This window comes from Amblyomma mixtum, chromosome 10 (assembly GCF_055824585.1).
Source record: "Amblyomma mixtum isolate Tamu chromosome 10, ASM5582458v1, whole genome shotgun sequence".
NCBI lineage: Eukaryota > Metazoa > Arthropoda > Arachnida > Ixodida > Ixodidae > Amblyomma > Amblyomma mixtum.
Window position 1 is genome coordinate 22,456,156 of NC_143021.1, and position 27,179 is coordinate 22,483,334.

Below are 27,179 nucleotides of genomic sequence, written 5' to 3' on the forward strand. Positions count from 1 at the left end.
TGGCGCCCTCCGCCCGATGCCCGCAATGCGGTCTTTTAGAAACGTTGCGGCACGCTATGTTCGACTGTGTAGTGGCGCGCACCTTTTGGGTATTGGTGTTACGGATGTTTTTAACCCGCCTCGAAGCACGCACTAGTTCACGCGAACTGTTTACAAATATGCTCTTGTGTGTCGGCATGTTCGTTTTGTGGCGGCAGCGTGGAGCGGTTTCCTTAAATGGGCGTCCGCAAAGAGCAATGTTTCCAATGTTGCAGCGCCTCCGCACGCGCCTCTTTGAGCAAGCATGCGTGGACGCACTGTCAATGAGTGAGGATGAGTTCTTGCGCAAATGGTCGACATATTTCATCGTCCTGCGCGGCGGTCGAGTGTCGGCTTTCTTACTGCCTTACTGACGTGCTCAGTGCTGCGTCACTGCGCATGTGCTTGACTGATCAGAGCATTGAGTTCAGCAGTTTTTCATTGTATTTTGGTTCACATTAGAAAAAAATAAACTTCTCTTTCTACGCCGCCGCCGAGTGATTCAGTTCTTTTGAGGGCGCAAGTCAGCCCAAATAACGAGCTTCGTTTGCAAGCCTTGTTTCTGTATTCCTGACCGCTGGACTGCCGTCACTACAACGTGACATGACATGATGCAAGCGGGGTGGGCTTAGGAGCGGTCCTCGTTCAGAAAAATGGCAGACAGGAGAAAGTTATCGCGTACGCTAGCCGTTCACTGTCGAGAGCCGAAGCCAACTATTCGAAGACAGAGAAAGAATGTCTCGCGATTATTTGGGCCACGTCCAAATTTCGCCCCTACCTATAGGACGACAATTCAAGGTTGTGAGCGATCACCATGCTCTGTGCTGGCTGGCCAATTTAAAAGATCCCTCCGGCCGCCTTGCTCGTTGGAGCCTGCGTCTTCAAGAATTCGACATAACTGTAGTCTACAAATCTGGCCGCAAGCATTCCGATGCAGACTGCTTGTCACGAGCTCCTGTTGACGCAGCACCCGAAGAGGAAGACGACGACGCTTTCTTAGGACCGGTAAGCGCCAGCAGTTTCGCGCAGGAGCAGCACTCGGATCCTGACTTGCAAAGCCTAGTTGATTATCTGAAAGGCAAGACCGCATCGCCTCCCCGAGGGTTCAAGCGGCAGCTGTCGTCCTTCGTCCTTCACAATAATGTCCTCCTGAAGAAGAACTTCGCGCCGAACAGGACAGTGCATCTTCTTTTCGTGCCCAAAAATCTCAGGAAAGAAATTATGCAGGCATGTCATGATGAGTCGACTGCAGGACATCTCGGGATTGCTCGCACGCTGCACCGCATCCAGGAGAAGTACTATTGGTCACGGCTAGCTACCGACGTTTCCCATTACGTGAAAACGTGCCGTGAGTGTCAGCGACGCAAAACGCCTCCGACTAGACCATCCGGACTCCTGAACCCCATACCACCGCCAACTAAGCCCTTTCAGCAAATAGGGATGGACCTCCGCGGCCCCTTTCCGACCTCTTCATCAGGAAACAAGTGGATAATCGTGGCCACCGACTACATGACCCGCTACGCCGAAGCAAATGCGTTGCCTAGTGGTACCGCAACAGAAGTCGCAAAACTTTTTGTCGAACAAATTCTCCTGCGACACAGCGCCCCGGAAGTGCTCATCACAGACAGAGGAACGACGTTTACAGCGGAGCTGACGCAAGCCATTTTAAACTACAGCCAGACAAGCCATCGGAGGACAACTGCCTATCATCCACAAACCAACGGACTCACAGAGCGTCTGAACAAGACCATCGCAGACATGCTCTCCATGTACATCGACGCCGAACACAAAACGTGGGACGCCATTCTGCCCTACGTGATCTTTGCCTATAATACTGCCGTCCAGGAGACAACCAGGTTTACCCCTTTCCAGCTGGTATACGGCAGGAAGCCCACGACAACACTCGACGCAATGCTCCCGCACGTTTCCGACGAAGACAACCTCGACGTCGCCGCCTACCTTCATCGCGCCGAGGAAGACCGAAGACTTGCGGGGCTTCGCATTCAAGACCAGCAGCACACCGCCGCCCGACGCTACAATCTGCGCCGACGAGACACGCATTACAAGCCAGGTGATCGTGTTTGGATACGGACGCCGGTTCGCCGCCGTGGATTGAGTGAAAAGTTGCTGCGACGCTACTTTGGCCCGTACAGGGTTGTCCGTCGCATTGGTGACCTGGACTATGAAGTCATCCCCGACGGCACGACAGCATCTCAGCGACGCCGCACACGCCCGGAAGTCGTACATGTCGTACGCCTGAAGCCAAATTATGAACGCTAAAGGACTCGAAGTTTTCATTCTCCGTGTTTATTTTCATTTTAAAGCATCGAGACGGTGCTTCTTTGGAAGGGGGGTAATGCCACGTATCATTGTAATGTTTGTTCGTTCACGCTCAAGGCTGCAGGAAAGGGTTGTTATCACTTTTGTTCGTGACGCGAGAAGCCACCAGACTAATCTCGATTGATCGCGGCCATGAAAGGCTGCATCTAGGTTTTTCAAGATTACTATAGATGATCTTGTCCTGTTATCTGGAAGTTTCCTTGCCGCCTTTAAATTGAGCGATGCCGCGAGCGGCGGACATTCGTAGTTCGACGATTGACGAGCACGCTTGTTGCTTACGCCGCCGCCGAGTGATTCAGTTCTTTTGAGGGCGCAAGTCAGCCCAAATAACGAGCTTCGTTTGCAAGCCTTGTTGCTGTATTCCTGACCGTTGGGCTGTCGTCACTACAACGTGACAATATACAGAGAAAAAAATGATTAAAGAGCATGTAGCACCTCACTGCAAAGAAATGCTTTCAATGCATACGTATTTCTGTTTGTAATTAATGCTGGGGCATCTACCATCATCATCATTCGTTTTCGCCTTACGGTAACTTGTTACGGGAGAGACCGGAGAGACGGTATGCTAAAACGTCTTCTGGCGTGCGCAGCGCTAACCGGAAACTCCGGCGTCCGGTAACACGGTAAATGGTAACGGAAACACGGTAACGATATGCTATAACTCTCTAATATCACCGATGAATTTCCGTTACCTAGCTTGCATAGCTCAAGATCGCCGACTTGGGCGGCGGCGAGCGCTTCGAAATCCACGGAGGCAGGATAGGTAGAGAGTGCATCAATACGGGAAAGTGCGTCGGCTGCTTCATTCTCGGCACCTGGGACGGGGAGGATGTCAGTGGTGAATTCTGAGATAAAAGTCAGCTGTCGGAGTTCACGTTCGGAGTAGGAAGAGCTGTTGTTTTTGAACACGAAGGTCAGAGGCTTGTGGTCCGTTAGGATATAAAAAGTGCAGCCTTCAAGAAAGAAACGAAAATGCTTGATACCGCAGTATATTGCCAGCATCTCTCTTCCAAACGTGCAGTACCGTACCTCCACGGGCTTGAGGCGCTTTGTGAATAAGCCAACAGGTTGCCACGTGCAGCCGTCGTGTTGCTGAAGGACCGCCCCTACTGCCGTTGTTGAAGCGTCCACCATCGGACGTGTTTGGGCACTCGGAAGAGGGTGCATTAGGAGGGTGGCATCGGCCAGCTGAGTGGCTGGAGAATTTGGTAACAGGAGGGGATAAAGCGCCGATGGAAATTGATAAGGCAGAGAAACTCGCGAAGCTTGCGGAAAGAAGTTGGGGCGGGAAAGTCCTTCACTGCTTGCACTCGGGAGTCCAGCGGCAGGATACCCTGAGATGTGACACGATGTCCAAGGAAGTCGAGGCTTTCGATGCTGAAGATGCACTTTTGAGGTTTCAGCACCAGTCCGTGTTCGTCAAGGCGCTCGAAGAGGAGACGGAGGTGGTTCTCGTGTTCAACCCGTGTGTTGCTGGCCACCAATATATCGCCCTGAGCAAGAAACAGCGCAGGAACACGGACACAAGAAAAGAAGACGACGGGACAGGCGCTGACTAGAAACTGAAGGTTTATTGCACGGAACACGAAAAAATATACTCTACAAACAACCAGGAGCACGTATGATCGACGCCAACAACACTGATTAGATGTTACAATCAGCCATGATCTTCAAGAAACGATATCTCACAGTCATGAACAAGGACGGATGGAGTGCTTACGCATGTGTCGTGGTTTTTATGAATATGAAATGCTTCGCTAATTTCCCTAGTTAATCTATCTTTGTTATTGTATAAGACTTTTGCGTCGTTAAAGAGTGGAAAACATTGTTGGGCAGCAAGCGCGGAGGTGTTACTATTGCATTCTTTGTAGTGCAAGACTAGGTTCGAGGAAGGGACTCCTTTCAAGGAGGTGTTATGTTCACGCAGGCGGGAATTTAGGCATCTTCCCGTCTGGCCTATACAGTTCTTGCCCCACGTGAAGGGAACCATGTACACCACAACCTTGGCACAAGGGACGAACTTTAAATCATGATTTACTTCACACTCTTTTTTTGTTTTTCTTCTCTGCTTTCCCTATCAACCCTGGCGCAAATTTTGCCCAGCTTATTAGGTGCTGAAAAAAGCACATCTACCCCATATCTGCGGTCTACCTGCTTTAAACGGTGGGACAGCTGGTGAACGTAGGGCACGACAGCAAATTTCTTTCTAACCTGACCTGGAGGCTCCGGTGTCTCGTGCCTACAAGAGGACTTCAATCAATTTTACTTCCTTAAAGACCCCTTTTCAGGGGCATTACATAAGGGGTGGGTACAACGTTTGGTGCGACAAAGTAATCATGCGTTATGATGATGACAAAAAGGTGTTAGCTCTGCGTGCGAAGTTCGCGGGACAGGTTACTGTTGCAATGTCAGCGGGAAGGCCATTCCAGTCCGCGGCGGTGCGTGAAAAAAATGAAGCTGCGAAGGTGACTGTGCTTAATACTTAATTTTAATACTTAATACTTAATTTTTTTAAGTATTTTATTGCATTCAAACGCCAATTGCCATACATCGCATTATAACCGACCAGCACGCCCGACCTCTCCGCCAGAGCCCCTATCGAGTGTCGCCGCGAGAATGACAAGCCATCCGGGACCAAGTGGAAAAAATGCTGCGCGACGACGTTATACAGCCTTCAAATAGCCCCTGGGCGGCACCTGTTGCTCTAGTGAGAAAGAAAGACGGTGCACTTCGATTCTGCGTTGATTACCGGCGTTTGAACAACATCACAAAGAAGGACGTCTACCCCCTCCCTCGCATCGACGACACGCTGGACCGGCTCTGAACCGCCAGGTATTTCTCATCGATGGACCTCAAGAGCGGCTACTGGAAAATTGATATCGATAAAAGAGATCGCGAGAAGACCGCATTCATCGCTCCAGATGGTCTCTTCGAGTTCAAGGTGATGCCGTTTGGTCTCTGTTCCGCACCAGTGACATTTCAACGAGTAATGGATACAGTGCTGGCAGGCCTGAAGTGGCAGATTTGTCTGGTATATTTAGATGACGTTGTTGTCCTCGCCTCGAGCTTTGAAGAGCACCTGAAAAGGCTTCGAACAGTACTAGATGCAATCAAATCGTCCGGGTTAACCTTAAAAGCAGAGAAGTGCCACTTTGCCTATGAAGAGCTGCTGTTTCTAGGCCACATTGTTAGCAAGGAGGCAGTACGCCCAGACCCGCAGAAAACAGCTGCTATCGCAATATTTCCGCCACCGGCCGTTAAGAAAGCTGTGCGCAGATTCCTCGGACTGTGCGCGTATTACCGACGTTTCGTCAAAAACTTTTCACGCATCGCCGAGCCACTGACCCACCTGAAAAAGGCAGATGTGCCATTTAAATGGGAAGCGCCGCCAATAGAAGCCTTCAAGGAACTTCAGCGTTGTTTACAGTCCCCACCGATCCTCGCGCACTTCAATGAAAACGCCCAGACTGAAATTCATACCGACGCAAGTAGTGTGGGCCTAGGCGCTATCCTCGCTCAGAAAATTGACGGAGTGGAGAAGGTCATCGCGTACGCTAGCCGTTCCCTGTCCAAAGCCGAAGCTAATAATTCGACAACTGAGAAGGAGTGCCTTGCCATCATCTGGGCTACGTCGAAATTCCGCCCCTACCCTCACGGACGACCATTCAAGGTGGTCAGCGATCACCACGCACTGTGCTGGCTCCCAGTTTGAAGGACCCCTCCGGCCGCCTGGCTCGATGGAGCCTGCGGCTCCAGGAGTTTGATGTAACCGTCGTTTACAAGTCCGGACGCAAGCACTCTGACGCCGACTGCCTGTCACGAGCCCCTGTAGATGCACCGCCGCCGGACAACGATGAGGACGCCTTCCTGGGACCCATCAGCTCCAGCTCTTTTGTTCAACAGCAACGCGCGGACTTCGACATAAAATGCGTCATCGAATACTTGGAAGGCAAGGTTTATTCACCCCCCGCCTCGTTCAAGCGAGGATTGTCTTCGTTCTGTTTACAGAACGATATCCTCGTGAAGGAGAACTTTGCAGCGAACAAGACAGCCTACCTCCTTGTTGTACCTGTAAGTCTGCGCGGAGAAGTTCTTCAGGCCTCACACGACGAGCCGACAGCTGGACATCTGGGGTTTTCTCGCACCCTCCGCCGCATTCAAGACAAGTATTACTGGCCCCGACTGTCTGCCGATGTCGCACATTATGTGAAAACCTGCCGAGATTGTCAGCGACGAAAGAGCCCTCCAACCCCACCAGCAGGATTTGTGAACCCCATTGAACCCCCCTCAAGGCCGTTTCAGCAGATCGGCATGGACTTCCTTGGCCCGTTCCCGAAATCAACATCTGGAAATAAGTGGGTCATTATAGCGACCTGACCCGCTACGCCGAGGCAAAAGCCCTACCGAAAGGAACAGCAGCAGAAGTCACCAAATTTTTCGTGGAGAACATTCTTCTGCGACACGGCGCCCCCGATGTGCTCATCACTGATAGAGGAACAGCATTCACGGCGGAACTGACGCAAGCCATCCTTTATTACAGCCAAACCAGCCACCGGAGAACAACTGCATACCACCAGCAGACCAACGGACTGACCGAGCACTTCTACAAAACCATCGCCGATATGCTCGCCATGTATGCCGATGCCGAGCACAAGACCTGGGATGTCATCTTGCCTTACGTAGTCTTCGCAGTGCAGGAGACCACCCAGATGACGCCTTTTAGGCTCGTCCATGGCAGGGAGGCCACGACCACGCTGGACGCCATGCTGCCGAACGTTACCGAGGAAGATAACGTCGACGTCGCCGCCTACCTACAACGCGCAGAAGAAGCCCGAAGACTTGCCCGATTAAGGATAGAAGACCAGCAGCGGACCGACGCCACACGCTACAACCTACGAAGACGCGACGCGGAATACAAGCCAGGAGACCGAGTCTGGGTTTGGACGCACATTCGCCGCCGAGGATTGAGCGAAAAGCTTTTGCGACACTATTTCGGCCCGTACAAGGTTCTTCGTCGGCTAGGTGAATTGGACTATGAAGTCGTCCCTGACCAAATGACTGCATCCCAGCGACGCCGCGTACGATCCGAAGTAGTCCATGTCGTACGCCTAAAGCCCTATCATGCACTCTAAAGGACGCCGTGTTTCCACATTCGGTGTTTATTTTTCCACAATCCGTTTTTGATTGTTGATAGCCGCATTATTTTCTAAAGCATTGAGGCGATGCTTGTTTGAGAGGGCAGTAATGCCGCGAATCTTTGTAGCGTTTGTTTGTTGTGTTTATTTGTTCATGCTTCAAGGCTGCCGGCACGCCGCTTTATCGCTTCGTTTGTGACGCATGACGCGCCTAGATTTATTTCGATGGATCGCATCCGGACGGAGCCGATTCTAGTTTGTGCCAGAATGTTCTAGTAACATCTAAAGCTTTATCTCGAAGGTTCGCTATCAGCTTTAAAAAGAGCACGGCCGTCAGCGGCGGTCATTCTGTTCGACGACCGCCCAGCAAGCTTGGTGCTACGCCGCCGCCTAGTGATTCAGTTCTTTGCGGGCGCATGTCAGCCCGAATAAGGAGGACAGCGCTTGTCTCTTGTCCCGGTGTTTTGCGCTGTTCCGTCAAAAAAGTTTCGAAGACATTCTCACTGTTTTCCTGTTCACCGTACTCCAGTCACCACTACGCGACAATATTATCTAACCGTCTGGTTGTCTCTTGTATTGACCATATCAATGTTCGTGCTCACAATATTACAACGCGTTCAGTTGTTGTTCGTCAAAAACTTGCTGATCACTACTTTATCTGCTGCGACTTCGGCCAGCCGTCTTGCCTGGCGTCTACTCTGAATTGCAGAAAAGAAATTACTGTCACAGATCCTAAAATTTTGGACGAGTTATTAGCGCAATACGACTGCTACAATTTCTTAAAAACCGTGCCTCCTGGTGAGATGTATGAAGAATTCGTTAAACTGTTCAAGAAATTTAAGCAGGCCGCCACGCGGTGTCTCCAAATTAAGCAGCGTAGTGTTGATAGCAGGTGGATGTCAGCAGAAATATTGCCAGCAATTAAAAAAAAAAGAGTTTCTGTGGAGGCAAGTATGGCGTGCGCCTTCTTGCGGCGAGTTGCGACTAAGGTTTCAGATATGCAGAAACAGAGTCAATGTGATGGTTAGGCTTGAAAAGCGGATGCACTGCCGGAAATATTTTTCGATGCACGGTCTGACAGCAGACGTACGTGGAGGCTTGTCAACGACTTAGAGGCGTCGTCAAACAGGTCTTTGCGTGCTTTGTATCCTAGCATGGAGGATTTTTGTTTTGTGTTTTTTTTCTTCTTTCTCTTTTTTTTTCCTTTGCTGCCATTACCTGTGTCTACCCAATGTGAATATTGTGTCAATATTGTATAATGTTCTTTCGTTTTCTCTTGTACCTGCTCATTATTGTATACTTGTTATCACGCTTTGCAACTGCCTTTTGTATTAAAAGCCTTGCTGTCAAGCTGCTGCCAAGCGAAAGGGGGCTGCGGCCTAGTCAAGCTGTCTCTCAGCTTTTTCTGCGCCTCCGCTGTCTGTATCTATACAAGGCAGAAATAAAGAATTTGAATTTGAATTTGAACTCTGCCATGTGCAAGGACAGGTCTATTCTAGGACATTTTTCGAGCGATGGTGAAATGGTTGTGCAAGAATTTAACAGTTATTTTTCCCGTGTAGTTGGTGTAGCAAGGCCACACTCGAACACATGTTCCTTGCAGCACTCTTTGGAACTCTTACCAACGCATTGGTGAACGTCAAAGACCCCCTTCCCAAGGGAAAATACCCTGGCGTAGTGTATAAGGTTCCTTGTTCCGACGTACACACTGGCGAAACGGGTAACTTCAAGAGGCGGCTAAAAGAACACACTAACGATGTGCGTAACAAAAAAGTGGATTCCAATGCTATCGCCGAGCATGCAGTATCTACAGGAGGCCGTGACATCCACCGGGGCCGGGCACACGTGCTGTCAACCGAAAATAAGCCACGTCCTCGCCAGCACTTGGAATCGTCCAGACTGCTAGTCACACCCTCAACCGCAACGGTGGAAATCTTAACCCAGTCTACGCACGCTCTCTGCGCCCTCTCTTCAAGCATACTTAATGCCACTCCGCGGCTTGCTTCATTTCAGTGTGAACAAGGCTCCCGTGCGGGAGGCGAAACGTCTTGTTGTTTTTTGTTTTTTCTTTTGGTCGGCGTTCCTTCCTCACCGTCCATATGTTTGTCCCCGGCCAGACGAGCTTTCGTCCAACTCTCGACCTCAAGGCCCATAAAATTTACATTCATTGCTTCGTATTTCGATATATTTTCAACTTCTCCTTATCTTCTGCCACTTTTGCCTCATGAATGAAAAATCAAAAGTTTGCAGTTATTTTTAATGGAGGAGATAAGAACGAAGTATCCAACTGCCGATAAATTTCTGTTTTGCAAGTTTTTGCAAAAGCCCTATTGAAAGGTATACTTAAAAACACCGAGAACTTAATTCTTTACAAACATTTTAATTACTGACAGTCAGTTCGGTTTTCGTAAAGGATGGTCCACAGAATCTGCTTTGCTGTTGCAAAAAGAAATTATATTAGACGGTATTGAATGCAAGAATATAACACTAGGCATATTTGTGGACTTTAGTAAAGCGTTTGATGTCTTAAACTATGAAAGATTAATTCATAAACTAGAAAGGTACGGCATCCGCGACTCTTGTCTTAATACGTTTCGCTCGTACCTAAGTCAGCGCAAACAGGCTGTGACTCTTGATGGTAAACTGTCTTATTTAAAACCTATACAACGTGGAGTTCCCCAGGGCAGCCTTCTCGCTCCGTTTTTTTTTAATGCTTATGTTAACGATATAGTTCAGATTGCTTCCGACGTTAGATATGTTCTGTACGCCGAAGATACAAGTTTTTTCCTTACCAACTCATCTAGAGATAATCTATTAAGAAAGGAAACATTGAACTGGAGTCTTTAACAAGTGGTCCAGGTGAAACGAACTCGTCAATTACAAGAAATCTTAAGCAGTTTTCTTTCGTCCTTTCAACTTTAAGGTGACTTTATAAACGCCCTTTTAGTGGATAATAATAACGCAATAGAAATTATTCACAGCTTCAAACCATTGGGCGCCATCTTTGATGCACATATGAAACTGAAAAAATACATAACATGTATTGCAAAGAGAGTGTAACAGTCGGTTAGCGTCATTTACAGATCACGTCAGAATTTCCCCCAAATCCTAAACTGATAATCTCTAACTCCATATTTCAATCTTATATCCACTGTTGTCAGTTGGTCTGGGCCACAACATCAAACACTATTAATAATAAATTACTAATGCTCCAAAAGAAAGCGATTAGATTAATTGCCGGTGCCAGTTACATCGCTCATAGAGCTGAGTTTTTCCTTCAGTACAAGATTATTTGTATTAAAAGTGCACTAAAGAGCAATCTGATCTCCTCTTTTTACCGCGGGAACTCGATCAACACGTTCCGAGGATTCTAAGAAACTTCGAACTATAATCCTGTGCGGCCGATCACCATAATTTAAATCGAATTAAAGTCCCGGTTTCCGAACTGTTTCTGAACTCATCGCGGACGGTAGGAGGAGTCAACTAACACGTGGAGTGCCTTTCAGGCAGTCCCGTGGCGGCTTCGCTTTCACCTTTCTTTTGTTTTTTAGGTTTCCATGAATAAATAGACCTAGTCAGAGGCTGCATAGCCGCAAAATAGGCCGGGGGTAATAAAAAGACGGATGGACTCTTTGCTTTCGCCGATCGCTATGTATCACCCCACCGATGGCAGAGCGGCAAGCCGCCACGGGACTGGCTGAAAGGTTGCTTGGCTCCTACTATTGTGTGCGGTGAGTTCAAAAAAAGGCGGGAGCTGAGACGTTTACTCAGAATTAAATTATGTAAATCGGCTGCACAGAACAATAATTCGAAGTTTCTAAGAATGCTCGGAACGTGTAGACCGAGTTCCGGCTGTTAAAAGACAAGTTCAGATTCCTCTTCAGTGCACTTGTCATGTCCTTTTTCAATACCGGCTAGTGTATTATCTCAGGTTCTCTTCTCCCACAAAATCTACTTTTGTTATGTCCCTCGCTAAATTAAAACCAAAAGAGAATTAAAAGAACGTCTTGCTGGGTAAGTTGGTGACTGTTAATGATTGGTTACAGGTGCGAAAAAAAAGACAGGTACGAAAAAAAGGCCTGCAACCAAAGATGACCAAAAGAGAAATATGTCTTCACCAGATGCCGTGACAAGTGGGTTCTACAACGCGCAAGAACAAACTATGGTAAACAGGCGCTACAGATCTCATTGCCTCAATTATTAAATAAATATACCGCAAAGGAAAATGATATCTTTACTTATCTCCCAGGGCACTTTGTTAGCAGAACTGCGTAGCTTCAAGTGTCGGCGTTCTCTTGTGTTCGACGGTATTCATGCTATTATTTTGCTTAAATATTTGTTGCCTTGTAAATTGTTGGTCCCGTTTGCGAACTGCACTGTACGGCGCTTTACTACTTGTGTTATTTTGTACGGGGTCACACGCATGTTAAAGCTACATAGGCTGTAACTTTTCGCCTGCGGTCCCTCCCTGTTCAAGGGGAAAATAAAGTTCATCTATTCATTCGTTTGCTACTATTTAGCTTCCTGAGAGTGACTGGCTTGAGGGACCAGTTGGGACAGTGCCTCTGGCTCCCTCTCTCTTTCCCTTCTCAATCCCCTTAATCCTCTTTCCCGGTGCGTAGTAGCCAACCAGAACACCTTTCTGGTTAATATCCCTGCCTTTCTTTTTTAACTCTCCCGTTTCATTCCCTGTTCGCGCACTCCACGCATGTCGTGCGTCCTGATATTTTGTAATTATATTTTGATGTAACAGTAAATTTTCTGATTTCTTTTTTGTCCTGGCTCATTTATTTTGATTAATTAATGTGTGTGGTAGCTGTGCTGGGCTGCCCGTTTCCGAATTTCTTTTATTTATATGCTTCTCGCTTCTACTCAAACCAAGGACCCCAAGATGAGGAAACGAGGGTAATGCACTGCATCCGCGTGGAAGTTTAAAATCACCGCTTTACAAATAACTTACTTTTTATGAAGGATGATAACTCCCACAAGGTCTCGGTGAGACCTTCATTAAAAGTGAACAGGAATATTTTTGTTCTAGCAGCAGAAGTCTTCGGCATGGCGGTGTAGTGAAGCTACCCGAAATCTTGACAAAGCCGACGAAATGGAACAGCCAAGAAGTGTTGTATGAGCGCCGCTGCTAGGGTTCCATCAGACAAGTTAAAGGAACCGCAGCGCACGGATACAGCAGCTACTTACGTGTAGAACGTGCAGTGTCCCGCAGTCAGAACGTGGTTTTGGGTGATGATCGTTCCAGTGCAGTAGCGGTAAACGTCAGACACAGTCCTGATGACCAGTAGCACCTTCGAAAATATAGTGAAAAAGAAAAAGAGCATCATGCCAGTAAGTGAAAGTACGTTTGTGTGCCACAAATTCTTATTCGAAACGGAACACGTCATTGAACGGGAATGAGTTGATGTTGGGTGTTTTCAACGGCAAAGCATCACAGTGGCCTGCACGGCAGCAGAGTGCCGCGGCCATCGACACAAGGCGGTACAAGCAACCGGCATCGGCACAAACAAACGTTTACTCCATAAAAGTGGTGAGTAAGGCTTGTTGGTTCACGATCATGTTCGCAATAGCGCGAAGATGGGACGACAGAAAAGAAAAACAACAACACAAGCGCTGACTGATAACTGGCATTTTTATTTCAGAAAGACATGAATGTATACCGCATCCCTGCAAGATTAACACACAGACTCAAGGCACTACAGCACTGAATGGCGAAATTAGACACATGTGTCCCGCTATCATGAGGTGGAATAAATTGTCTCTACATTTGCTAAAAAAACCCAGGAAAACAAAACGAGGTGCAAACGAGGTGCAAACGACGACAACAGTCAAAAAAGTGTAATGGAGTGACAATAGGCAAACAAGTCTAAACGATGACAACAAGGTAACAAGATTGAGGGAGGTTCAACTTGCAGCTTGGCGCGCCTCATGGATACGATGATGAAGAAATGCTATTTCTTTAGGTACCAACGAGATGGATGGCGCCCTGACACTGCTCTGCTGTTTTTCATGATGGCAAAGCCATCCCAGATTTCACCGGCATTCTGGATAAGATAACTGCTAATGAAGCGCGTATGATCGAGGAGGGCGAAATAATCCTTCCGGTTCGCGCGGTTAATTAGTAAGTTTGAGACGGCTGTCTTATTCTGAGTACTTTCGTGCTCGCGCAGCCTATCGTTAATGCACCTTCCTTTCTGCCCTACGTAGGACCTGTATCATATCAGTGCCGGTGCCTGTTTGTTATCACCAGCTCATGTGCAACTTGCTGCACTGCCTCCTCTCTTCTTCACCCTGCCTTCTCTCCCCACACGGCCCTATACATGCACGGATCGTAATAAACCTTGCCAGTTGTTGTTCCCTGACTGTGCCGTTCGTCATTCCGGACAACCTCTCGATACATGGGGTCAGAAGTGGGGTAGCCACCCTCGTCCGAGAGCAGCGGTGGTGGTTGCCGACTACAAGCAGCAAGAATGAATAGCGTCAGACCACCGGAGCCACTGCGCATCACCGGAGCCGGCGGTAAAAGCTGGAGCCTCTTCAAGCATAAGTTTGAAATATTTTCGCAAGCAACGTCGTGCATTGAAAAGCCAAGATACAGCGCCGTGGAAACTGCACAGGTTCTAAGCTTGGCGGGTGAAGACGCGTTAGAGGTCTTCAATAACTTCACTTTTGCCACAGGGGAAATCAAAGAGGACTATGATACAGTGGTCGGAAAGTTCGAGTCGCATTACGTCGAACAGCAAAACGACGTTCACGAACGATACATATTTCGCATTCGCATCCAAGATGAAGGGGAGTCCTTCGAGCAGTTACTTCGGGATATCAAGAAATAAGCCAGGCATTGCAACTTTGGCACAATGGTCGACGACATGGTGCGTGATCAAATAGTTTTTGTCACGAAAACGACGAGAAAATGCTAAGGTACAAAAAGTTGACGCTTGAAAAAGCTGTGGCTTTATGCAAGACGGCATAGACTGCAGCTCGTAAAAACAAAGTTTGGAACGCAAGAAAAGAAGAGACGGACGTGGATGCAGTTAGCTCGAGCATGCATATCTCAAAAACACCGAGACGTCCTGAACAAGACGGCCGCTGTACTCGCTGCGGCCGAGTACACGCCCCTCGCCGTTGCGCAGCATATGGAAAGGCATGCTACTCGTGCCATGGATTGAACCACTTCGCGTCTTGCTGCAGAACTGCGGGTGTAAACGAGATTCAGCAAGACGAAAGCTTCGAAGTGCTAACCGTCGCTGTTGGAACTGTCGACAGCAACCGCGACTGGCGCATCAAGGCGAAGATGGGCAGCCGAGAAGTGGTGTTTAAAGTTGACACTGGCTCACAAGCTAACATCATACCCTTGTCGGTGTACCGCAAGTTGCGTATGGCTGTATTGGAACCCAGTAATACCACACTCCGTTTTTATAACGGTGGGCTCATCAAGCATTGCGGCGTGGTGGCAACAAGCGTACTATTTGGACACAGAGGTGGCTGCTGACATTTTTGTGATAAGAACCACCGAACCATATTTATTTATTTATTTATTTATTTATTACAGATACCTGCAGCGCCCAAGGGCATTATTGCAGGGGGGGGGGGGGGGGGGACACAATAACATCTGCTCATTTGGCCGAAAGATACACGTAATAACAGAAATACAATCACACAACTAATAGATGAGAAAAAACATGCACTGAAGGAAGACAACTACGCTCGACAAATAAAATAACACTAATGAAATGAAAAATACACGCGCAAGACAACTGCGCGCCACGTCACGCATAAGATAAAAATGCGCGGAATTGACCTTCCGTGCAGCACTCAGTGACGCCGGCTGGTAGCCTGTTGCACTCATTGATCGTCCGTGGAAAGAACGAGGTTTTATAAACATCTGTGCGACACTTAATCTCTCGGATCTTCCACTGATGATCAACTCGTCTAGAAAAAAAATGAGGTTGAAGCAGATACCGGCCTTTGTCAATGCTCAGCTTTCCAAATAGATGCGATGCATGATTTGTAATCTCAAATGTTTCCTGCGGTTAGCTAAAGATCCCCAGCCAAGGTGGTTTTTAAGAGACGTGACACTAGTTGAGAAGCTGTAATTATTGGACACAAATCTCGCAGCATTATTTTTGACGCGCTCGAGCATATCACATAAGTAAGCAAACTGGGGGTCCCATACAGGACAGGCATATTCAAGAATTGGTCGGATGTAAGTGAAATACAGGAGTTGTTTGACATTAGACGGTGCTTTATGGAAATTTCTTTTTAAGAAATTAAGCATTCAGCAGGCTTTGGATGTAGTGTACTCAACTTGCCTCGTCCATGTTAGGTTAGATGAAAAATAAACGCCGAGGTACTTGTATTCAAATACTTTTTGCAAGGGAACATTATGTAGTGAGTAATTTGTTTGTAATGGGGAACGCTTTCGAGTGAAAGAGACAAATTGGCATTTTGTGGCATTCAAAGACATTTGCCATTTTGAGCACCAGGACTGGATGGAATCCAAGTTTCCCTGTAGTTTTTACGCATCAGAGGAATTTTCCACAACAGTGTAAACGACACAATCGTCAGCATAGAGCCGAACTTTACAGGTAAGATCCAAAACAATATCATTGATATAAATCAGAAAAAGAAGGGGTCCAAGAACAGACCCCTGCGGTACACCTTAGGAAACGTTTACATAACCTGAGTGCGAACCATTAATCAAAACACGCTGCATGCGGCCCTGAAGATACGAATGATCCCTATCGATGACACTGGGGTGCAGACCAAGACAACTTAACTTATGTAACAATAGTAAATGAGGTACAGAGTCGAAGGCTTTCTTAAAATCTAGAAATACGCAATCTATTTGAGAGCCACGGTCAAAGGAAGAAACCAGATCATTACTAAACTCAAGCAACTGAGTAGTACAGGAAAAACCTGACCTAAAGCCATGCTGAACTTCTGTAAAATACCCCTGAGAGTCAAGGTGTTTTATGACTGCGCTATATATTATGTGCTCCAACGTTTTATAGCACACACTCGTTAAAGAAATCGGTCGGTAATTAACAACAGAGCTTTTTGAACCACTCTTATGCACTGGTACCACATTAGCATTTTTCCAGTCATTTGGCAGAGACGCCGACTTAAGTGATGATCGGAACAAGATGACTAAGTAGTAAGATATTTCATTCGCGCAAGACTTTAAAACAAAGTTAGGAACACCATCGCGACCACCGGCAGAAGATGAATTGACATCACTAAGCAATTTTTACACACCTTGGTGAGTAAAAACCAATTCAGACATGGTTGCAGTGACAGATTCACGAGTTAACGGAAGTTCTCCGATGTAGTACATTGGCGCAAAAGAAGACTGAAAAAAAGCATTAAAGCAGCATGCCTTATCACCATCATTAGTAATAACTTCACCATCATGGTCTAAATTCGGTATTCCGACTTGTTCACGTCCATTGTGTTTCAAAAACGTCCACAATTCCTTAGGATTACTACGCAGTTTTGATCCCAAGTCATTTAAAAAGCTGTCCTTAAGAGCTTTAATTTCATTTCTTAGTGTACTGCCAAGAGCCCGAATCGACTGCAATACTGCAGGGCACCAATTTTTTTTGTATGATTCTAGAAGGCGATGTTTTTTCCTGATAAGCTGTCTGGTTTGCCGTGTAATCCACGGTTTGTCGCGGCGGCGCTTTCCGGAAAGGCTTTTAGATGGGATATATTGATCAATTAGGCATTCCAGCTTATTCTTGAATACTTCCCAAAGGGAACTACAATCTAAATTCTGGTTAAGATCAATAAATTCAGGAAGGAAAGACGCAAGTTCGTTCCTCATTGACGTATAGTCTCCCTTATTAAAAAAGAAAACCTTTCGTGATCGACCTTTTGAAATTAAATAAGGTAAATGCCGAACATTAGCGACAACACAACTGTGGTCGCTTATTCCCGGTATCACCACAGTGTCACTCACTACTGAAGGCCGGTTGCAGAACAGTAAATCTAACACTGACGATGAGTGCTCAGTTTCTCGTGTAGGTTCAGTTACGTACTGATATAGGTTATTAGTAGTAATTAATTCATAAAAGGATGAAGATAAGGAAGAATGATTCGCACGAAGAGGTTTGTAGTCTACCCATTTGAAATCAGGCATGTTAAAGTCCCCACCAAAAAGAAAGTCATTTTTTAAGTTGAGTAGAAATTTAGACAACGAACTGAAAGGGTCAGGGTTGGTAGCGGAAGGAGGACGGTAGACAGAGCCAATAGCCAAATTCTTTCCAATGTTTAGACGAAGATTACACCATACTGACTCGCAACCATCTAGAGGCGCTGTTATTAATGAAGAGCTAAAACATTGGTCAATAAGTAAGAACACCCCCCCCCCCCCCCCCCCCCACCATGCAAGTGTCGATCACTACGGTACGCGTCATAACCGGTGGGAAATACTTCAGAGCTGAGAACGGAATTATCCAGCCGTGATTCAGTGCCAATTATAACATGAGGTTTTACAGAGGAAACAAGAGTAGCAAATTCATCAGTTTTATTTTTGATACTCCTGCAGTTCACGACGAGAGTTATCAATTCAAAATTTGATGACGTCAAGGGCACAGATTCTAAGGTGGGCACGAGCAGCGGAGCGGGCAGTTGCCTCCTTTTCTGTCATTCTCGAAGCTCGACGACACGGTCATGTTCAAAATCATAGACAAAACACTTTTTGTTGCCGAGAAGCTTATCAAATCGTAACTTGGAAGGAAAAGCCAGGTCGCGTGCGTATTGTGAAACCATGAAGCGTGCCTTTCTGACTGCGGGCGTGAAGTCGTCGCGTATGGCATACTTAGTGTCCTTAAGCTTAAAGCCGCACGATAAGATATTGTCTTTGACTTTATAACTACAAAATTTAACGACAATCGGTCGGTGCTTTCCTACACCAAAGCGACCTATTCTATGAGCCCTTTCGATGCTTTCAGGTGGAACATTTTGGTTAAGATGAGACGAGAAGAATTCGCGCACATTTTTTTCAGATTCAGACCAACTCTCTGTTGCGGAATCATTTAGACCTAGAATAAGCAAGTTATTCCTGCGGGACTTATTAGAAACATCTTCAAAACAGGCCTTAAGTTGGGCAACCTCTCTGGTCAAGGCGTCAACACACGATGATGCGTTTGAATCACCAGCCCTTGTGGCCAGCCGTGAGGAATGCATGTCATTCTCTAGTGTAGCGATCCTACCCAGTAAACATTTTAAAGACGTACTAGTAGCGTCCTGCTGCTGTTTAAGCATATGCAGTTCCTGAAAGAACTGTGACTGGCGAAGTTCCAGTCGTTGTATGGCAGCGTGAATGCCATCAATGGCTTCATTATCCGAATTCATCTCGGGTTTCGAAACGAGCGAGCGATTGGGCCTGATCCAACGAGCGATAGAAGCGGTCTCGACCACAGTAGAAGGCGTAGTCCAACAGTTTCCTGGACCTTTAAAAGTGACTGGATGCATTAAGCGAAAAAACAAGATAACGCGCCGCAAGGACGCCGTCCCCGTCATCCAGCCGGAGCGAAGGGTGCGCTGTCTCTTCAGCAGCCGCTGCGTGCCGAATTAGACCGGATGGAACCAGAAGGCATCGTACAGAAAAGGAGCAGCCCAACAGACTGGGTAAGCCGATTGGTCATTGTGCGAAAAATGACGGCATTTTGTGAATATGTCTTGACCCCAGGAAGATTATCGAGAGTCTAAAACGGGAGCACTATCAGATGCCTCGTCGAGAGGACATTGAGGCGGAGCTAGCAGGCGCGAAATTTTTCCCTCATTTGGATGCGAATGCGGGGTTTCACCAAATTTCGCTGGATGAGGACTCGTCAAAAATACGCACGTTCGCAACGCCCTTTGGACGTTATTGTTTTCTACGCGTTCCTTTCGGCATAGCCTATGCCAGCGAATTGTTCCAGAAAGCCCTGAACGAGATATTTGATGGCCTCCCCGGTGTGCGAGTGTATGTCGACGATGTTCTAATTTGGGGTACAACTAGCGCAGAGCATTGCGAACGGCTGCATCATAACGTCCCTAGCGCTGCTGAAGGGGCAGGACTGACCTTCAAACGAGGCAAAATGTGAGTTTGGCGTTGAAGAAATTGCTGTGTTGGGCGACATTATTAGCAGCAAAGGCATAAGACCAAACCACACTCTCGTGAAGGGCCTTCTAGAAATGACAAAACCGAAAGATAAACAAGCGGTGCAGAGAATGCTTGGCGTTGTGAACTACTTTAGCAAATACTTAACAGCACTAGCTAAGCAGACGACAACGTTGCGGTCCCTTATCAAGCAGAATGCGCTGTTTGAGTGGATACAAAATCATGACAAGGACTGGCAGGACATTTGCAAAGCTTTATTTATTTATTTATTTATTTATTTATTTATTTATTTATTTATTTATTTACATATACTGCAGCCCCGATGGGGCTATTGCAGGAGGGGGGGGGGAATGCAGAGAGGGACAACATATTCAGAAGTGAACACCATTAAAATACAGAACAGAAATGCAACAGACTAATCACAGATTTGCAACAACATTGAAAAATAGGTTTGGTTCCAGGGAGCGTATATCACCGGGTAAAGAATTCCATCGGTCGACAACACGAGGAAAAAAACTAAATTTGAACATATCAAAGCGCGAGTGAATGGGTGTTACATTCAATGGGTGGTAGCTCCTTGTAGATGAAGATGCTGAAAAATGCAAATACTCAGACAGTGAAGCAAAGCGGGATGAATTAACAATACCATGAAAATATTTTAAACACTCATTGTCGCGGCGGGTACAAAGGAGGGAAAGGCCTATGGCAGGAAGAGTGGATGAAGGTGAAAAATGTCTGTCATACCGTCGGCAAATAAACCGTACTGCTTTCCTTTGGACGGATTCCAGCTTACTGATATCGGACTGTTTATGAGGATTCCAGATTATTGACCCATGCTCCAAAAGTGGACGAATTAAAGCTTTGTATGTTACCAGTTTAGTATCTTGTGGAGCAACACTTAGCGTACTTCCACATCACTGCAGCGTAAAGAAGACGAGCACAAAGGAAGAAAACACTTACGACACGGACAAACACGGACAAACACGGACAAACACGGACAAACACGTTTGTCCGTGTCGTAAGTGTTTTCTTCCTTTGTGCTCGTCTTCTTTACGCTGCAGTGATGTGGAAGCAAAGTAACCAACTTGCCCAGAAGCTCGTTTTACTTAGTGTACGTTTTAGATAACCGAGCCTCCGCATTGCATTATTGGATATTGTGTTAATATGCTTTGACCAGGACAAGTTAGAAGAAAAAAGAAGACCTAAATATTTGTACTCGGACACTTGATTCAGAGTTATCTTTGAATGAGTAGGTGTAAGAAGATGGTATTGTGCGATTACAGAATGACATGTATACAGATTTACGAAAGTTTATTTGCATTTGCCATGTTTCACACCATGAGCAGAATGACACGACTGACTCATTTAGTTGCGCGTGATCCTCAGGGGTGTTAATTGAACTGTATATGACACAATCGTCTGCATACAACCGAATTTTAGAAATAATATTTTCTGGCAAATCATTAATGTATAATAAGAACAACAGTGGCCCGAGCACGGATCCTTGTGGTACACCTGATGATACATTAACAGTTTCAGATGAACAGGAGTTGAAAGAAGCATACTGTGTACGATTAGAAAGAAAGCTTGATATCCAGTCTACCAGTAACGGGTTTTTGAGTATTGCATTAAGTTTACAAAGAAGTTTACTGTGGAGAACGGTGTCGAAAGCTTTAGAAAGGTCGATACATAAAGCGTCGATTTGTGAGCCCGTGTCGAGGGAACTAGCAGTGTCGTGCGTGAATTCTACAAGTTGTGAAATGGTACTGAGCCCGCGCCGAAACCCATGCTGAAATTTGCACAAGATATTGTTAGCTTCAAGAAATTCTGTAATGTGCTTATGAATGATATGTTCTAGTAATTTGCATGAGTGTGAAGTTAACGAAATGGGACGGTAGTTGGACAAGATTTGGGTGCTGCCAGCTTTAAACAGAGGAATAACTTTTGCAAGCTTCCAGGCTACGGGGACGGTTGCGGATGATAGCGATTTCTGGAAGATGGTAGTCAAATAGCGGCTGGTCCAAAGAGAGTAAAGATGCAGAAATACATTAGGGATATCATCAGGACCACTACTTTTTTTCACATTTATGTTCAGAATGAGGTTCAGAACACCTTCGACGCTTATTGAAATATCATCGACAGAACATTGAGAGTTGCTAGGAAAAGTAACCATTAGCTCATTAGTAATCATTAGTAATCAAGTAGCTTTGACCGAAGCACCTCTTCTGGCAATATTTGACCCAACAAAGGAAACGAAAGTGACGTCAGATGCATCACAAGCTGGCATGGGCTCAGCCCTATTGCAGAGTCATGGCAGCATATGCTTCTCGAGTCCTGACAAAAGCCGAGCAACGATATTCGCAAATTGAGAAAGAAGCACTTGCCTTTGTCTCTGGTTGCGAAAAATTCCATCGTTTTGTGTATGGCCATCCGATATCATTAAAAAGTGACCACCGGCCGCTGATGGATATCGCTAAGAAAGCGATTGGGGACATGCCGCCTAAAGTGCAGAGTTTCTTTTCGCGACTTTTAAAGTATAACTACGTGTTGTTGTGTGTTCCTGGCAAACAGATGGAGCTCGCCGATACGCTGCCAAGGTCGCCGCTCCCTGCTGATGTCGTCGCTGTGGACACGGATGATGTCGAAGTGCACGCCATCAATATAGTATCGTCAACCGTGAGCGAAAGAACCATGACGCGACTTGTGCGCGAGACATCGGCGGACCCCTATCTGCAGCGTGTGACCGAGCGCGTTTCGACAGGTGGGCCTATAGACGGGTGTTTTAAGCCTATCGCCCCGGAGCTATCAGTTGTGAACGGCGTACTCGTGAAGGGCACCAGGGTCATAATTCCCACAAGCATGCTTGCCGAGATATTGCAGCGCATTCATGCAGGGCACCTCGGTATAGCCAAGAGCAAAGCAAGAGCTAGGCAACTGGTTTCCTGGCCTGGGATGAACTCTGACATAGAATCTGTCATGTCTGGCATCCAAGAACTGGGCGGCGTACACGTAGCATCGAAGGAACGTTTATTCCTGCTACTTGGCAGGAAGCCAACAGGTTACATACTGAGCGCGGTGGGCCCGTGCGAGCGGTCTTTTAAAGCCAGCACGGACTACCCGATAAGAGATAGCCGGGCAGTGAGCATGCGCAGACAGTACGCGATAACACGCGTGCTTGGTTTCGCGCGCACACATCTCCTTCCTCCTAATGAGCGCAAAGTCCTGCTACATTATACAATGCAACTAATGCTATGGCTGATATCTATCAGGAGGTCGCCGGTCCCTCTGTGGATAGCGTCGCTCCCCTGGAGGGTCGTTCGTTGCCGCAGGGGCCGCAGCTGGAAGTGGCTCGTTGGCGCTCTCAGGATCCCCGAAATCTGGAATAAAATCTTCCATGATGCTCTGCTTTGAACTGTCGATGCTGAGCAGTAGCTGGTCTATATGACGACGCCAAATGAGCACCCCACGATTCGTCCTAACTCGAACCTTGAATGAAACGGGGCCAGACTGCTGAATGATAGTGCCAGGGACCCATTTCTCAGGACCTCTGTAATTCCTCACGAGGACCTCATCGTTGACGTTGAAAAGTCGCTCACGTGCCTTGCGTCGCACCATATCGGAGAGCTGTTGCTGAGCCACTCTTCCCCCGACAGAAGGCTTGACTGCGTCGAGTCTCGTGCGCAGTCGTCTACCTACGAAAAGGTTTGCTGCATTTTCTCTTGTAGTCGCATACGGCGTGTTGCGGTACGTCATCAGGAACGTCTGTAAGGTTGCCTGCAAGGAGTCTTGGGGTCGTCCTTTCCGCAACGCAGATTTCATTTTCTGTACAAATCTCTCCGCAAGGCCATTCGTGCTTGGATGGTACGCTGCACTCACGATATGACGACCACCGAATCCTTTGACGAAGCTCCTGAATTCTTCGGAAACGAACTGTGGTCCGTTGTCGGTCACGATGGTCTCGGTTACGCCAAAACGCGAGAACCGGTCTTGGAGACACTGAATTGTGTGGCACGCCGTAGTCTTCTGCATGACATAAACTTCCGGCCATTTTGAGTGTGCGTCCACAGCAACGAGGAACATTTTGTCTTTCATTGGTCCAGCAAAGCCCAAGTGAACTCTTTGCCACGGCGAAGTCGGCCATGACCATGGATGAAGCGGAGCCGGTGCTGGTTCGTTCCGTTGCTGTTGACACTCTTCACATTTCTTCACGTGTTGCTCTAGGTCCGCGTCGATACCAGGCCACCAGACGTAGCTCCTCGCGAGTTTTTTGCATTTTACGATACCGGGATGACCCTGATGAAGTTCCTCAACAAGAAGGTTCGGTGTTTTGGAGGCACAACTACTCTCATGCCGTACATTAAACACCCTTGATGAACTGTGAGCTGCAAACGCTTGTCGAAGAAAAGTTTCAACTCCTTATCAGCGACATGCGACGGCCAGCCAGCACTTGTGAAGTTCAGTACCTTGCTTAGTAAAGGATCACGGGTCGTTTCACGAGCGATGTCTTGGCCTGTGACAGGCAGCGTTTCCAAACGAAGCGAATAAAAAGTTTCGCTTTCTTCTGCCGATTGCTTTTCGCTGCTGTCGAGCGGCAAGCGCGATAAATAGTCTGCTGCCGCATTATCGGTAAATTTCTTGAATTCAAGACCATAGTTGTAGGCTGACAGCGTCAGCGCCCAACGCTGCATGGCTGCCATCGCGGGAATGCCTGTTTTCGGGCCGAAAATTGTTTGCAGTGGTTTATGGTCAGTCACAAGCATGAAGAACCTTCCGTAGACATAGAAGTGAAACTTTATTACGCCGAATACGAGGGCAAGGGCTTCTTTCTCGATCTGACTGTAGTTCTTTTCGGCACTTGACAATGTGCGGGATGCGTAGGCAACCGGTCGAACTGATCCATTTATCATTTTCTGCGAAAGATCTGCGCCTATGCCGTACTGAGATGCGTCGCAGGCAAGTTGAAGCGGTCGCTTCGGATCATAATGGGAAAGAACTGGAGGGGAAGCCATAGCTGCTTTTATCTCCGTGAAAGCAAGCTGGCATGAAGCATCCCACGTCCACTCCGTTGTTTGCTTTAGCAGCCTGTACAACGGCTGTGCCAAAGTCGAGAGACGCCGTAATAATTGACCATCCCAAGGAATGACTGCAGTTGCTGCTTGTCTTTTGGAGCAGGCGCATTTAGCAGTGCCAATACCTTTTCAGGCGATGCGCAAACACCCTCGGCGTTGATGACGTGGCCCAGATAACGGAGCTCTCGTTGAAAGAACGAGCACTTATCGCGCCGGATGCGCACACCGCGTTCCTGCAATCTTGACAAGACGGCTTCCGAGTTATGGAAATGCTCATGCTTGGTCTTGCCTGTGACCACGATGTCGTCAAGGTAGCAACTGACTCCTTGCAACCCTTTCAGCATGTTGTCCATAATTCTTTGAAATATGCTTAGGGCGGACGAAATGCCGAAAGCCAGACGGTTCGTAGTATACAAGCCCTTATGCGTGTTTATCGTCAGTAGTTTCCGGGAGCTTTCCGCCATAACTACCTGCTGGTAGGCCCTACTCAGGTCGATTTTCGAAAATTCCTCTCCTCCTGCAAGCGCTGCTAGAAGATCATCTATCCGAGGTAGCAGGTAGCGGTCTACTTCCAGACAGGGATTGACGGTGGTTTTATAATCGCCACACAGTCGGAGGTTTCCATCCCCCTTCACTACCGGTACCAATGGCGTTGCGTATTCGCTTGTAGCAACAGGCGTTATGATGCCAAGCTTCTTTATTTTCACAAGTTCCGCTTCTACTGCACCTTGCAGAGCAAAAGGAACGCTTCTTGCCTTTACAAACTTCGGCTGTGACCCTTCGCGAAGGACAAGCTCGGCCTGCTCTTCCGTGATGGTACCTAGCTCATCCTCGAAAAGTTCGGAATGGCTGTCTAGCATGGCTTGCAGCTTTTCTTGCCAGTGCTTTGACATTTCTCGAGAGAGGCCAACGTGATTAAAAAAAACCAGGTTCTTCCAATCCAGACGAATATCTTGCAACCATTCTCTGCCGAGGAGTGCCGGTCCTGTAGTGTCCACGACGTACAGGGGAAGCTTCACGCTCTGGTCGTTGTGGTGCACGACAACTTTCGCCAGACCCTTCGGTTTTACCATAGCCCCAGTATACGTGCGCAGCTTTAACGATGCTGGCTGAAGTCGCTTACGTAGAAACAGCCTCTGGAATTCGCGCCATGATATGACGGATACGGCTGCGCCGGTGTCAAGCTCCATCGTCAGTAGGACACCGTCAACGTTCACGGGTACAGTAAATGGGTCTGCGTTGACTGATTTAAGTGGGACAGACGACTCGTTTCGGACGGACGTGAGCATCTTCACACGTTTCCGGGGCTATGCCTCCCTAGCTTTCCTTACTTTCCTGCAGGCGCGTTGAATATGCCATTTTCGGTTACAATTATAACGTGTATCGCCGATATGAGGGCATGCTTCGCTAGAATGATTGGGTGACCCGCAACGGAAGCAGCTTGGCGACATCACTGACTGCTTTTCGCCTCGAACCTTATTCACTTCGTACGCCGGAGATGCGCTGTTATGCGTGAACGCTGCGCTTTTAGTTGCAGTTTCCATGGCAAGAGCTCTATCTACGGCCTCCTGGAAGTTTAGCTTCTTGTCTTCTGTGAATAATACACGCTGAATGTCCTCGCGGAGCAGGCCGCAAACGAAACAGTCCCGGAGCGCTTCGTCCAAGAAACTTCCAAATTCGCAACTCTGCACCAGCCTTCGAAGTTCCGCGACAAATTCGGCAATGGACTCACCGCTTCGCTGTGACCGCTTGTAAAATTTCGCACGCTCTGCGATGACGGACGACTGCGGCGCCAGGTGATCGCTCAGGAGTTTCAGAAGACTCTCAAACTCTCGTGAAGACGGTGCGTCCGGTGCCGTCAGCGACTTGAGCAGCGCATAGGTCTTCGCGACGATGGGACTTAGGAAAGCAGGAACCTTCTTTGCTACTGGAACATCGTTGACCAAAAGATAGGCCTTCAACCTTTCCTCGTACGAGCGCCAGTCACTCGTGGTCTCGTCGAAAGGTTCAATGTGGCCGATGTGACTCATGACTCACTTGGAAGTTTCGGCTGCCGTGATGCCAGTTTCAGGAATTTCACCGCAGGGAAATCTTCGTGGCGGGAAGCTTTTTTTACACAGAGGCCAGGCTCTTTACACTGCGAATTCCGTACGGCGGTCATCCCAACTTCGTCGCCAATATGTCATGTCTGGCATCCAAGAACTGGGCGGCGTAGACGTAGCATCGAAGGAACGTTTATTCCTGTTACTTGGCAGGAAGCCAACAGGTTACATACTGAGCGCGGTGGGCCCGTGCGAGCGGTCTTTTAAAGCCAGCACGAGCTACCCGATAAGAGATAGCCGGGCAGTGAGCATGCGCAGACAGTACGCGATAACACGCGTGTTTGGTTTCGCGCGCACACAACAGAATCATTGAACCAAAAATGTGAAATCTGCAGGAAGTACGCTTACGCTCAGCCAGCAGAACCACTTGTAGCAGTAGCAGCGGCCTCACGCGGTA

The 27,179-nt window shown here is 47.5% G+C and overlaps 1 protein-coding gene across 1 annotated transcript in view; it reads right to left on the reverse strand.

The window, feature by feature from the left end:
• LOC149325328 (chymotrypsinogen A-like) overlaps window positions 1–13,545 on the reverse strand; it is a 421,762-nt gene extending 408,217 nt beyond the window's left edge. Inside the window, exons 1-2 of the mRNA XM_089564235.1 lie at window positions 13,540–13,545; window positions 12,690–12,793 (exon numbers count right to left, since the gene is read on the reverse strand). Coding sequence (XP_089420361.1) covers window positions 12,690–12,793; window positions 13,540–13,545 — 110 coding nt within the window. The remainder of the gene's footprint in view (window positions 1–12,689; window positions 12,794–13,539) is intronic.
• Between the last annotated feature and the right edge of the window lie 13,634 nt (window positions 13,546–27,179).